This window comes from Zalophus californianus, chromosome 3 (assembly GCF_009762305.2).
Source record: "Zalophus californianus isolate mZalCal1 chromosome 3, mZalCal1.pri.v2, whole genome shotgun sequence".
Lineage (NCBI taxonomy): Eukaryota > Metazoa > Chordata > Mammalia > Carnivora > Otariidae > Zalophus > Zalophus californianus.
The window spans coordinates 82,744,533-82,757,344 of record NC_045597.1 but is presented as its reverse complement, the minus strand read 5'-3'; the positions used below and the strand labels follow the sequence as shown (position 1 = coordinate 82,757,344).

Here is a 12,812-nt window from a genome sequence, read left to right as displayed (position 1 = left end):
TTCATCCTTTCTGATGGCTAATATTCCATTGTATGTATGGACCACATCTTCTTTATCCATTCATCTGTTGAAGGGCATCTGGACTCTTTCCACAGTTTGGCTATTGCAGACATTGCTGCTATGAACATTGGGGTGCATATGGCCCTTCTTTTCACTACATCTGTGTCTTTGGGGTAAATACCCAGTGGTGCAATTGCTGGGTCGTATGGTAGCTCTATTTTTAAATTTTTGATGAATCTCCACACTGTTTTCCAAAGTGGTTGTGTTATATGCAAACAATGAATCATGTAACAGTACATCAAAAACTAATGATGTACTGTATGGTGACTAACATAACATAATAAAATTAAAAAAAAAACAACTAATGATGCATTATATGTTGGCTAATTGAATTTAAATAAAAAAATTTTCTTTCCAAATGATAAGCAAAGAAAAAAATGCATAATCTAAAGTTATATTATGTGAAAATTCATTATTACCATTCCAATCATAGTCTATTCTGTTAATCAATTATCTAATACTCAAGATATTTAAAGTGATGCAATAACTTTTAGTCCTACACCAAGAATGTTTATACCTAATAAAATCACTTGCATTTAAAAAAATATTATCTATATGTATGTGCATTATGCTTTTCTGTATGACCTCTGAATTTCTCAAATTAAAAGAGCTTTAAAGAAACCAAGTGCAGGAGGCAAAATCATAGAAAATTAAAGCCTCTATAGATGGCATTATCACAACCATGATAAATATATAAAACTTCCTTGCAAAAAAAGAAGCTGGAAGAAAATCTAACAAAATATTAAGAACGGTTGTCTTAGGGTATGGAATAAAAGAACCTTTGTTCCTTAAATGCACTGTGGAAGGAATAAATGGGAATGCTGACTGAATTTCTTGCTAATTACTCCTCCAATCACTGCCTGCTCTCCCAGGAGCAGCCACAAGAGGGAGCCTTCCTATCTCCAAGTTGCGTTTCTTGGTCCCCGATTGTTCTGGGCTTCAGCTAGAGAGCAAACTTCAAAGACTTTCTCCCCTTCCCATTCCTGTGTTCATGTATCTGCTGCTCTCTTGTCTTCATACATCTTTTTTTTTTTAAGATTTTATTTATTTATTTGAGAGAGAGAGACAGAGATAGCACAAGCAGGGGGACGGCCAGAGGGAGAAGCAGACGCCTGGCTGAGCAGGGAGCCCGATGCAGGGTTGGATCCCAAGGACTCTGGGATCGTGACCTGAGCTGAAGCCAGACGCTTAACCGTCCAAGCCACCCGGGCGCCCCTTCCTACGTGTTCTGATGTGCAGGCACACGAGGCCTTCCCTTTTGTCAGGTAAGATGTGAGAGACAAAGAGGAACAGGAGGTAACATCTATCCAACACCCACTTCACACCCAGCCCTTTCCTAGGCACTTTGCAATCACATCACTGCTTGTTAAGACCCGCAGAGGCTGTCCAAGTGTTGTATAAGAGAAGGAGCAGATGTGGTGGGACTCAGGCAAACACCTGGAAGGTGCCCAGGAAAGGGCCAGGCCTGAAGTGGGTGACCCCTGTTAGTTCCTATCTTCCCCACTAGGGAAGGCCTAATGTGCGTGCACATCAGAACATGTAGGAAGACAAGAGAGCAGCAAATACATGAACACAGGGAAAATGCGTGTGTTCTGAGACCAGAGACCCACAGGAGTATCTGGATGGGTGACAGCAGGAGGAGGGCGAGCACAGGCTAGCCCAGCACCACTGGCTCCAGACAGATGGCTCGCTCAGGGGAGGGGCACCCCAGGAACCAGGGGACAGTGTGCAGCTGGGCCTGCCCTGACCAGCTCTGCCTGGACACTGATGCTGACCTTGAAGTCCTTTCACACCAGCACAGTGCTGGGCCCAGAGGAGACAGACGTCATTTGTCTAAAGAAGTGGAGGGGTAGGGGCACACAGATGCAGAGGTGGATAGGGCATAGGGAGGTTTTCTTTCACAGTCCCAAGGGTATTCTTTCTGGAATTTCAAAAAAGCTACTCCTTTTGAGGGCAGTGACTCATGAGAAAACCCAAGCTTGCATACCTTTCTTGTGCCTGACCCAGCACCATGTTACCCTGTTCTGGGTCTTGGCTTCAGGGGAGAGACCATTTTTTTTTTACTAGGAAATTCAGAAGCACCAACAATTATCTCATTATACTGAAATAAGCTCAATGGTATCAGACCTAATTAAAAAAACACATTAAAAATATTAGAAGACAACATGGGGAAATTTTAAAAAAAAAATTTCACAGTGGGGAAGGATGAAGGCTGACAGGAAAAAGCCTGCATCAACCACCTGAAAGAAGAATAGGCAATTGATAGAAAAAGGAATTCAAATAGCTGGATTTATACAAGGAAAAAAAAAACCCAGAAGCACAAAATTATAGTGAAATGCCAATTCCTACTTGTTAGTTTGGCAAATTCCCAGAAGTTGGTCACACACTATGTTGATTAGGGTTGGGGCACTCCAGGAGTGTTAAATGGTACAGTCTCCATGGAAGGCAGATTGGCCTTCCTGCTTCACCTCTCTCCTCACTTGGGAAAATTTCCCATCTGGTTCCCTCCTCCTGCATTTAGAGGTAAATAAACAGGTTGGTGGGAGTCACAGGTAACTCACCTCACTTCCAGGAAGTTCCCTGAGCGAGGGTGTTACGCTCAGGCCATGGTGATGCCAGCCTCTTTTCCCACTCTCTTCCTTCTGGTCATCCTGGTCTAGTGTCTGCAGAGAAAGCAGGAGGCTTGCCTGGGCCTTGGGGGTCTTGGGCCTTTCAGAAGCCTCTGAGCTGTTATCCACATCAATGTAGCTTCCAAGAGAAACCATGGAGATGGCACTGCTCCTGCCAGGGTAGTGGAAATCTGCCCGATGAACACCAGGCCTGGGGCTCCGGGGCTTGGGACTCATGGGTTTGCAGGGCATGCCTTGGCTTCCATATGCCAAGAAACAGGCAGAGCTGGAGGGAAGGGTGCAGCTGATCCCAGCCTGCGGGGCACGAGGCCTGGTGGGTGACATCAGCCAGGACTTTTCAGGAAAGATACCTGAAGTTAGGTAGCTACCACTTTCCTGGGGGCTTGTGCATTTGATGGTTGGCTCACTTTTTCTCCTGTTGTCTGGAGAGACCAAATTGCTGGGTGACAAAGGTGTGGGGGAATGTGGAGGTGACCAGTGATCTCCAAAAACACAGCTTTCCTTGTCTTCTACCTGCTCCTCACAGTGACTGTCGGTCCTTGGTGGAGAAGGTCTGAGGGAATTCAAGGTTTCCTGTCCTGGAACCAGACTTACTGAGGTGGGTCTTTTGGGGCCTTCGGCATCTTTGCTTTTCAGAAAAGCACGCCAGGAACTCTGCCGCGGCCTGCTCTTCTCCTTCCGGCCCTGGAGAGAACCTGGAGAACACTCATCAGTGTTCTCTTTTTCTAAAACTTTCGACTCAAAAAAATTTGCAAAGGTCTTTTGAGCTAAGGCCAACCTTGCCCTGAGCCTTTTCTCTGGAGTTTTGAGGCTCTTGGCATCATAGCACTCTGAGGACAGTGTTCTGCCACCCAGGTCCCCTGGTGTCTCCACAGTGTCCCCTTCTCTCAGCCCTGCAGCTCCGCCCCCTGCGCCCTGGGGGATGGCCTTCCGAGAGGCGCCCGTGCCCACTGGGTGTATAGGAGGCGCGTCCCCGCCGACAGCGTTCTGCCAGCAGGCCACGGGGCCGGCGGGCTGCAGTCGCCCGGGGCCCTGCGCACAGGCGTCCCCTCCCGGGGTCTCGGCAACCGAGGGCCTGCTTTTCCTGAGCGCGGTCACCTTGGGAAACGTCAGGCGCTTCCCAGGCTCCCGTGCGGCCTTGCAGGGGCGGCGGAGCAGGCCGGGCGGCGGGAAAGCTTGGGTGCTGGCAGAGGACGGGGTGCCAGAGCCCTTCGCCGCCGCCTCCGCTTCCCCTGCTCCTCGGCCGGCCTCGGGGCTCTGTGCTCCTCGGCTCCCCGCGCGGCGAAAGCCATGGGCCCTGCGTGTGTCTTCAGGACCAGGGCCGGGCTCCCTAGCAGCATGCTCTGCCGTGTCTGCCGCAGGCGGGTTTGTTTCTGCAGCATCCCCTGTGCTCAGCCTGCCCAGGGCGGGCTCCTGGGAACGAGTCTCTTTGCCCAGGGGCCTCTCTTGGGAGGCAGCTTGGGGGAGCAGAACTACCGCAAGTTCTGCGGCTTGGGCCCCCTGCCAAGGAGTCCCATCATCACCTCCCAGTCTGCTGGCTGTGGGCAGCTTACACTCACTGCCACAAGTTTGTGGTTTTCCAGCCGTGGGAGAGTCACAGGGGCTTGCTCGAACACTGCAGGGAGATGGTGGTCTTTTCTCCAGAAATTCAGACTGTGTTTCTGGAAGAGCACCCGCTTTCCTCCTGGTGGCCTGCAGACCTTTCTGCTCAACAGCTATAATGATGAGTGTACATCTGCCCCTAGAGGTGTCTACTTTGGGCTCTAGCTTCAGGCCCTCAGGAGAGGACTGCGCAGCACCCTCCAGGCCCTGGTCACACTCATCCCCACCGCTGCAATGAGACACGGCGGATGCTGTGGTTTCCGAAAATTCCTGCAAGGCACTTTTGGTGCAGTTGGGGTCTAGAACCATCACGCCTACCACTTCCTTTGCACTTGCTTTCAGGGTGGTCTCTGGAGCGACTGAACAATCACTCACTTCGCGGCAACCCATCCAGTCTCTGTTCCTCACCTGTGACCTGCTATTGCCAGAATGATGTGGGAACTTGGCCCTAGCAGGTGGCTTTCTTTTCTCACTGAGAATGTACTTTGATCTGTAATTACTGGTTTGGTTTCCTGCCTCAACAGAAATGTCCTGAAGGTGCTTTTGTCTGTCACTCACATCAGCATCGTTTGGTGCAGGGCCAGTGCCTTGGGGTTCCTCTTGCAGGCTTTCTGGGCTGTGTTCCGACTTGCACTCTGTGGGCACTGGCACTTCCTCTGTGTCAAGGCTCACAGACTCTGCAGTAAGGCATGAAGAGACTGGGCAGGATCTAGAATCCTGTCCCAGCTGGTTTTCCAGCCAGCAATATTCACAGGGTGTGTCCTGAAAGGCCCTCTTCCAGCTAGCAGCCCTGGGTTTATACTGGTCCTGCAAGTAAGGGGCCCTCCTTTGGGAAGCAGAAGGCAAAGGAGACAGTTGGGTGGGAACAGAGTGAAGAGGGTTTTGTGTTCTTGGATCTTGTTCTGCTTCGGTCCCTTTCCTCAAATGAGTCCCAAATTTCACAAAGTTCTGTCCTGGAGGATTCTTAGGGAACCTTAAGGGAAACACAGCTATGGAATGGGCCCTAGTCAGTGTCCTCACGTGCTGAGAGCAGTGCTCTGGGGATGTCCTGTCCTTGTCATTAACATTTTCTGGGGCACTATGGTGAAGCTTGGCATATGTGAGGCAGGATGTTCCCAAAGGAAGCTGACAAGGGGCATCAGAGCAGGGCTGGGCACAGAGCAAGTCTGTGTTCCCTTCGGGGCCTAGAGTACTCCCCTTCTTTGTCCTGGCTCCTAGAGGGGCTGTGTTGTGCAGTGGACCTCTGTAAGGCAGCCCTGGGCCCCTGGCCCTGTTGTGGATATGTGGCCAGCTCTGGCCCAGTTCACAGCACCAGAGAAGGAAGGGCCAGACCACTGGAATGCCCAGACAACTCTCAGACCTGGATTTCTGAAGAGAAAAAATAGACAATCCCCTGAGGTCTTGTGCAGTCACCACCTTTGCTGGCTGGAGACTATAGCTGCCTGTGGTACCCTGTGAGCAGCCCTCTGTGTGGTAAGGAGACCCTGCCAGCAAAGACTCTAGCTCTAGGCTGGCCACGCCATTGTCCTGGAGGTGTGCTGTCTTCTCTTCTCCAGCAACTGTAGCAAAGGCTTGAAACCCACTTTTGTAAGACTCTTCCTTGAGGTCAAGGGACAAATCTAGGTCCTCCTTTGGGTCAAGCCCAGGGACACCAGTTGAAAGCTGTTTGCAAGGAGGTCTGGCTGCTGGGATGTCAGGGCACCCCCCGTGTCCTTCTCTGTCCACAGAGGTACCACTTAGAGGAAGGCAGATCCCCCCTGTGAGGTCACCAGGCAGAGACTCTGTGTCAGAAGCACTTTCGAAGGGGTCGGTTTTTGTGTCTGAATGACTTTCGCTCTGGTGGGACAGTGTCTCAAAATCATTGTGGTCTGTTTCCTGGCTCCATCCCTGTTCCTCTGGTTCTGCAGGAAAAGTGGGGAGCTGCTTATCTTCAATCTTGTCTTCACCTGGCAGGTGTGCACCTGGCTCTGGAGTCTGGAAAGGCAAGAAGACAGGAGTCAGAGACAAGGCCTGAGGATATTTGCACACATGTTTACACTACACCAGCCTTTGTCAGAAGAAGGAAGTTTCAGAAACATCTCATTAGTTCCCCTTGTGCACCTAGGAAAAGAGAGGTAAATATGAAGAGCTACCTTTTATTAACACAGGAAAGAAGCAATGAAGCCAAACTCAAACAGTAGGGAGAAAATGTAGCACATAGTTAAAAGCAACCCTATTAAAAAATCAGAATAGGACAAATGAGCATGTGCAGTTGAAATAAGTATAAATATGTTGTGTGAGTCATGGTGAAAAGCATATCTCTGCCTAATGTTTTCAGCAGGAAAGAACAAATTAATATATGTTCGCTTTGTGTTGTTTGTTCTTATATAACTAACTGGATTAAAGTCAACACTCTTACACTTAGAAGTGTTTTCTGAGTTAGGTTTGCTGGAGTAAAAAAACAACAACAACAAGAGTTATTGGATTTCAAACACATTTTGCAATATTATAAATGCCCAAGACAGTTTTGAGAATTGGAAGAAAAATACAGAACTGTGCAAGTATTTGCAAATTTCCCTTTTGTCATTACGCATTTCTTTTTTTTAAATTATTTATTTGAGAGAGAGAGAGAGAACGGGGGGAGGGGCAGAGGGAAAGGAAGAGTCCTAGGCAGACTCCCCACTGAGCACAGAGCCCAACCTGGGGCTCAATCCCACAACCCTGAGATCATGACCTAAGCTGAAATCAACAGTCAGATGCTCAACTGAATGAGCCACCAGGCACCTTGTTGAGATACAAATTTATATTCATCTGTTTAAAGTGGATGATCTATGCATTTTGACAAATGTGGACACCCATATATAAATAAATTAAAAAATAAAAATTTAGAGTATTTCTATTTCTCAAAAAAAAAGCCCCTGCCCCTTCCCAGTCATTCTCCACCTCTCTCCTTCCCCCTACCCCCCAATGACCTGCTTTCTGTCACAGTCTAGATCTGCCGTTTCTGGAATTTCAAATGACCAGAATATGCAGTATGTACTCTTCAGGGTCTGGCTTCTTTCTTTCAGCATAATATTTTAGAGTTTCATCCACGTACCATGGTTGTAGCATGTATTAGACAATGCCTTGAACATGGTGATAACGCTGCACCCAATTTTCTTTCTTTTTTTTTAAGATTTTATTTATTTATTTGAGAGAGAGAGAGCAAGCACAAGCAGAGGGAGAGGGAGAAGCAGGCTTCCCGCTCAGCAGGGAGCCCGACACGAGGCTCAATCCCAGGACCCTGGGATCACGACCTGAGCTGAAGGCAGACGCTTAATGACTGAGCCACCCAGGCGCCCCTGCACCCAGCTTTCGATCACAAACTCCCCAAAGACTCCTTAGATCAGGAGTGGAGCGAGCACTTGGCTCCACTTGTAGCTAAGGATCCTCCACACAAGTTTTGTACAGAAGCCATTTACTCAACCAGCCCTTCCTAAGCATGGTTTCTCAGGACTTGTCATAAGAGATTTCCCAAAGTAAATGCTTTTAATTACTCCGTAACTGAGAGGAGAAAACCAAACACAACAAAGCATGCACTGTGAAGCTTTTAAGGCACAAGATAGATTCAGAACATCAGGAATAATGATACTATAGTTTCAGATTGGTTGCAAAGCAGGAAGGAATAGGGAATAGGAAAGGAAACATTAAAAATAAAACCATTTGGAAAGGAGGGCTGTGTGCTTGCCATGGGGTATCCTGGGGAGATATCCAGTTAGGAAGTCAGGGTTTCCCAGGGTCCCCAACAGGAACACAGGGGTGCAGTCACCCAATTCCCAGGTGCCAGGCACCGCCCACAGCCCCGCCAGGATGAGCAAGATGTGGATGTGAACATGCCTTGGCAAGCACAGAGGCCTGCTGACAGGCCTGCAGCATGTTCCTGCTCAGTGAGTGCTCCTTTGGAGCATCTCCATTCCCTCAGCTCACCAACTTGTGTTATTAAATCAGGAACTGACTTCCTGATGATAGAGCATGTGAGTGGTCCTTTCAGCTTTGTCATAGCTCAACATTACTTTACAGACTCAGAGTGGCATCCACACTCACGAGCTTCAGGCCCAGAGAATCCCGAAGTCCCAAGTTCCAAATGACCAATGATCTGGACAAGGACTATTTCCAAATGCCAGAGGTCTCATTCCTGCCCCTACCCCCTGCTCAGCATCACCTCCCAGAATACTGCAGAGTCATTTTCTAATGACACTTTAAACAGATGCCAGTAAGGGGTTGGGCTGCTGCCAAGAAACTGGACTCCCTGGCTGGGTCTTGCTGACTGTCAGGCCTTTCTTTGAGCTCCAGGTTATTTTGGGAAGGGGTCTCACTCTGTCTTAATGAAAATAAAAGACTTTGGGGGAAAAAATAAAATAATTTTTCTAGATTACAAAACTGGTGTAGTCTCTGCACTGGAATAGCAGGTTTAAAATTCCTTAAAGTGTACAAATGCTGAAATATGAAGAATAGATGTCTTTCTAAAAAAGCATTTGATTTGGTTGAACATTAGATTCTAAATCTTATGAGGAAAGAATATTTCCGGGGCACCTGGGTGGCTCAGTCAGTTAAGTGTTTGCCTTTGGCTTGGGTCATGATGCCTGGGTCCTGGGATGGAGCCCTGCATCGGGCTTCCTGCTCAGTGGGGAGTCTGCTTCTCCCTCTCCCTCTGCCTGCCACTCCCTGCTTGTGCTCTCTCTCTCTCTCTCTGTGTCAAATAAATAAATAAATAAATCTTTAAAAAAATATTTTCTTCCTGACTTGACTCAGGAGTAATCCTTGAATAATTTCTCAGCATGATTCAATATAATTCCAGGGTTACCCTGAAGGGATGGCGTAGGGGTTAAATCTAGAAGCAAAAGTATTCTTTTTGTTGAAGTTTTTTTGTGGGAGTGAGCAGTAGGTCAAATTTGAATGTTTTTAAGCAAAAAACCTCTCTTTATTTTGTCACAGTCCTGGCACTTCTTAATTGTCTTGTTTCTGTAACTATATGAAGCTTCAAACACTAGGGTAAGGTGTTTGGACTTTCTCCTGTATTTTTTTTTTAATTGCCATTATGATTTGTTCTTTGACCCATGATTTATTTAAATGTATGTTTTAGTTATCTTTTTGTTTCTAATTTCTATTTAATTATAGTCAGAGACTGTGGTCTGTATGATATTGATTCTTTGAAATGAGTTGAAACTGGCTTTATGGCATAATACATGTTTCATTTCATAAATGTTCCCTGGGTGTTTGAAAAGAATGTGTATTCTCTAATAAGTTCATGCAGGGTTTAATAAGTGCTCATTAGCTCAAGCTTGTTAACTGCTAAATCCTCATTAATACTATTAATCCTCAGTAATTTGACTAGTTTTTCATCTGCTATTAAGAGAAGGGTGATTTTAACATGTAACATAACCACAAAGGTGGTACATTTGTCAATTTACTCTTAACTGTCATCTTTTGACTTACATATTTCAGCATTATGTTAGTAGGTGCATAAACAAGTTTATGATGGTACGTCTTCCTGGTGAGTGGCTCTTTTTATTATTACATACTAACCTTCTTTATCCCTAATGAAGGTTTTTGCTTTCAAGGCTATCTTCTCTAATATTAATAGACTTATACCAGCTTTCTTTGGGTTTTTCCATTCCTTTATTTTCAGTCTATGTCCTTTAGGTGTATTTTTCATAAACAACATATAGCTGGGCTTTCAAAATCCAATATTTCAGTCACTTTTATTTATTTTTTATTGTTTTTAAAGATTCTATTTATTTATTTGAGAGAGACAGCATGAGCAGAGGGAGGGGCAGAAGGGAGAAGCAGAATCCCCACTGATCAGGGACCTCAGGACCCCAGGATCATGACCTGAGCCTAAGGCAGATGCTTAACTAAAACCCAGGCACCCCTTTCAGTCACTTTTAACTAGAGAGTTTAACCAGTGGGCATTTACTGTGATCACTGGTATATTTGGGCTTCTATCTACTGCCATAGTTCATTCTTTTTGAGCTTCCCCTTTTTTTCCTGGGAATTTCTCTTTTTGGTGTGTGGATTCAGCAATCATTTGCTTAAGAGCATATATTTAAAGGAGTGTTATGCTTTGTTTCTGTGTACTTTTGTTGCAGTGAGCATTTTGGGCAAGACATAATCTGCAATAATTCTAAAATCAGAAGTTCCTGTCACTCTGCTCACTGTAGTCTGGCTAGCTGTCTGCTCGCTCACCTAAATCACTCTGGTAGAAGCCTCTAGTGACTTCTGCGTTGCCAAACCCAAGGCTCTGGTTTTCTGTCTTTCTCACTCATTTTTTTTTTGACAATTTAATTCATTTTTTTTTACTATTTGTTTTAAACTTTATTGAGGCATAATTGACATAAAATAAAACATACATACTGCAAGTGTACAATTAAAGTTTTTATAAACATTTGGGAAGCCATGAGCACAGTCAACATAATGGACACTTCTCTTGCTCCCAAAACTTACCTCATGCTTTTTTTGCTCCCTCTCATCCCCCTCTCACCTCTCCCTGGCCACCCTCCTCCATCCCCAGGTGATCTTTATCTGCTTTGTGCTACTACAGATTAATTTGCATTTTCTAGAATTCCATAAAATGGAATCATACTGTATGTATTTCTTGTTTGGCTTTTTTCATTCAGCACAATTATTTTGAGAGTCATCTATGTTGCATGTGTCAATAATTTGCTTTATTGCTGAGTAGTGTTCCATTGTAGAGAGATGGCACAGCTTGTTTATCCATTCATCTGCTAATGGACATTGAGTTGCCCCAGTTTTTGGCTTTTCAAATAAAGCTGTAATGAACATTCGTGTACAAGTCTTTGTATGGATGTGTGCTTTCATTTTTCATAAGTAAATACTGAGAAATGAAATGACTGGATCATATGGGAGGGCTATATGTTTAATTTCTTAAGAAATGGCAAACAGCTTTCCCTTTCATTCCCTTTTACACTCCCCTATGAATATATGGCAGTGAGAGGCTCCACACCCCATCACAGTAGGCTTTGTTCATTTCAGCCATCCTAGTGGGTGTCAAGTGGTATCTCACTGTGGTCTTAATTTGCATTTTCCTAATGACATATGATGTTAAACATCTTTTCATACACCTTTTTCCATCTGTATATCTTCTTTGGTGACGTAGCAGTTCAATTTTCAGGGGTTTTTTATTGTTATGTTAATCACCATACATTACATCATTAGTTTTTGATGTAGTGTTCCATGATTCATTGTTTGTGCATAACACCCAGTGCTCCACGCAGAATGTACCCTCTTTAATACCCATCATCAAGCTAACCCATCCCCCCACCCTCCTCCCCTCTAGAACTCTCAGTTTGTTTTTCAGAGTCCATCGTCTCTCATGGTTCATCTCCCCCTCTGACTTACTCCCCTTCATTCTTCCCCTCCTGCTATCTTCTTCTTTTTCTTTTTTTTAACATATGTTGCATTATTTGTTTCAGAAGTACAGATCTGTGATTCAACAGTCTTGCACAATTCACAGTGCTCACCATAGCACATACCCTACCCAATGTCTATCACCCAGCCACCCCATCCCTCCCACCCCCCACCACTCCAGCAACCCTCAGTTTGATTCCTGAGATTAAGAATTCCTCATATCAGTGAGGTCATATGATACATGTCTTTCTCTGATTGACTTATTTCGCTCAGCATAACACCCTCCAGTTCCATCCACGTCGTTGCAAATGGCAAGATCTCATTCCTTTGGATGGCTGCATAATATTCCATTGTGTATATATACCACTTCTTCTTTATCCATTTATCTGTCGATGGACATCTTGACTCTTTCCACAGTTTGGCTATTGTGGACATTGTTGCTATAAACATTGGGGTGCACATACCCCTTCGGATCCCTACATTTGTATCTTTGTGGTAAATACCCAGTAGGGCAATTGCTGGATTGTATGGTAGCTCTATTTTCAACTTTTTGAGGAACCTCCATACTGTTTTCCAGAGTGGTTTCACCAGCTTGCATTCCCACCAACAGTGTAGGAGGGTTCCCCTTTCTCCGCAACCCCTCCAACATCTGTCATTTCCTGACTTGTTCATTTTAGCCATTCTGACTGGTGTGAGGTGGTATCTCATTGAGGTTTTGATTTGGATTTCCCTGATGCCGAGCGATGTTGAGCACTTTTTCATGTGTCTGTTGGCCATTTGGATGTCTTCTTTGGAAAAATGTCTGTTCATGTCTTCTGCCCATTTCTTGTTTGGATTATTTGTTCTTTGGCTGTTGAGTTTGATAAGTTCTTTATAGATTTTGGATACTAGCCCTTTATCTGATATGTCATTTGCAAATACCTTCTCCCATTCTGTCCATTGTCTTTTGGTTTTGTTGACTGTTTCCTTTGCTGTGCAAAAGCTTTTTATCTTGATGAAGTCCCAATAGTTCATTTTTGCCCTTGCTTCCTTGCATGGCTTTTTAATCAGTACTGATGAAAGAAATCAAAATAGACCTAAAAATATGAAGCAAGTATGCTCTTCATGGATTAAAGGCATTAGCATTGCTCAATA

General features: G+C 45.3%; 1 protein-coding gene across 3 annotated transcripts in view; it reads right to left on the bottom strand.

Moving 5' to 3' along the window:
* The window catches only part of ARHGEF4 (Rho guanine nucleotide exchange factor 4), a 253,138-nt gene that overhangs the window by 156,317 nt on the left and 84,009 nt on the right, over positions 1 to 12,812 (bottom strand). For all 3 annotated transcript variants that reach the window (XM_027588386.1, XM_027588387.1, XM_027588388.1), the window contains exon 2: positions 2,622 to 6,266. In XM_027588386.1, the coding sequence (XP_027444187.1) occupies positions 2,622 to 6,266 (3,645 nt within the window). The remainder of the gene's footprint in view (positions 1 to 2,621; positions 6,267 to 12,812) is intronic.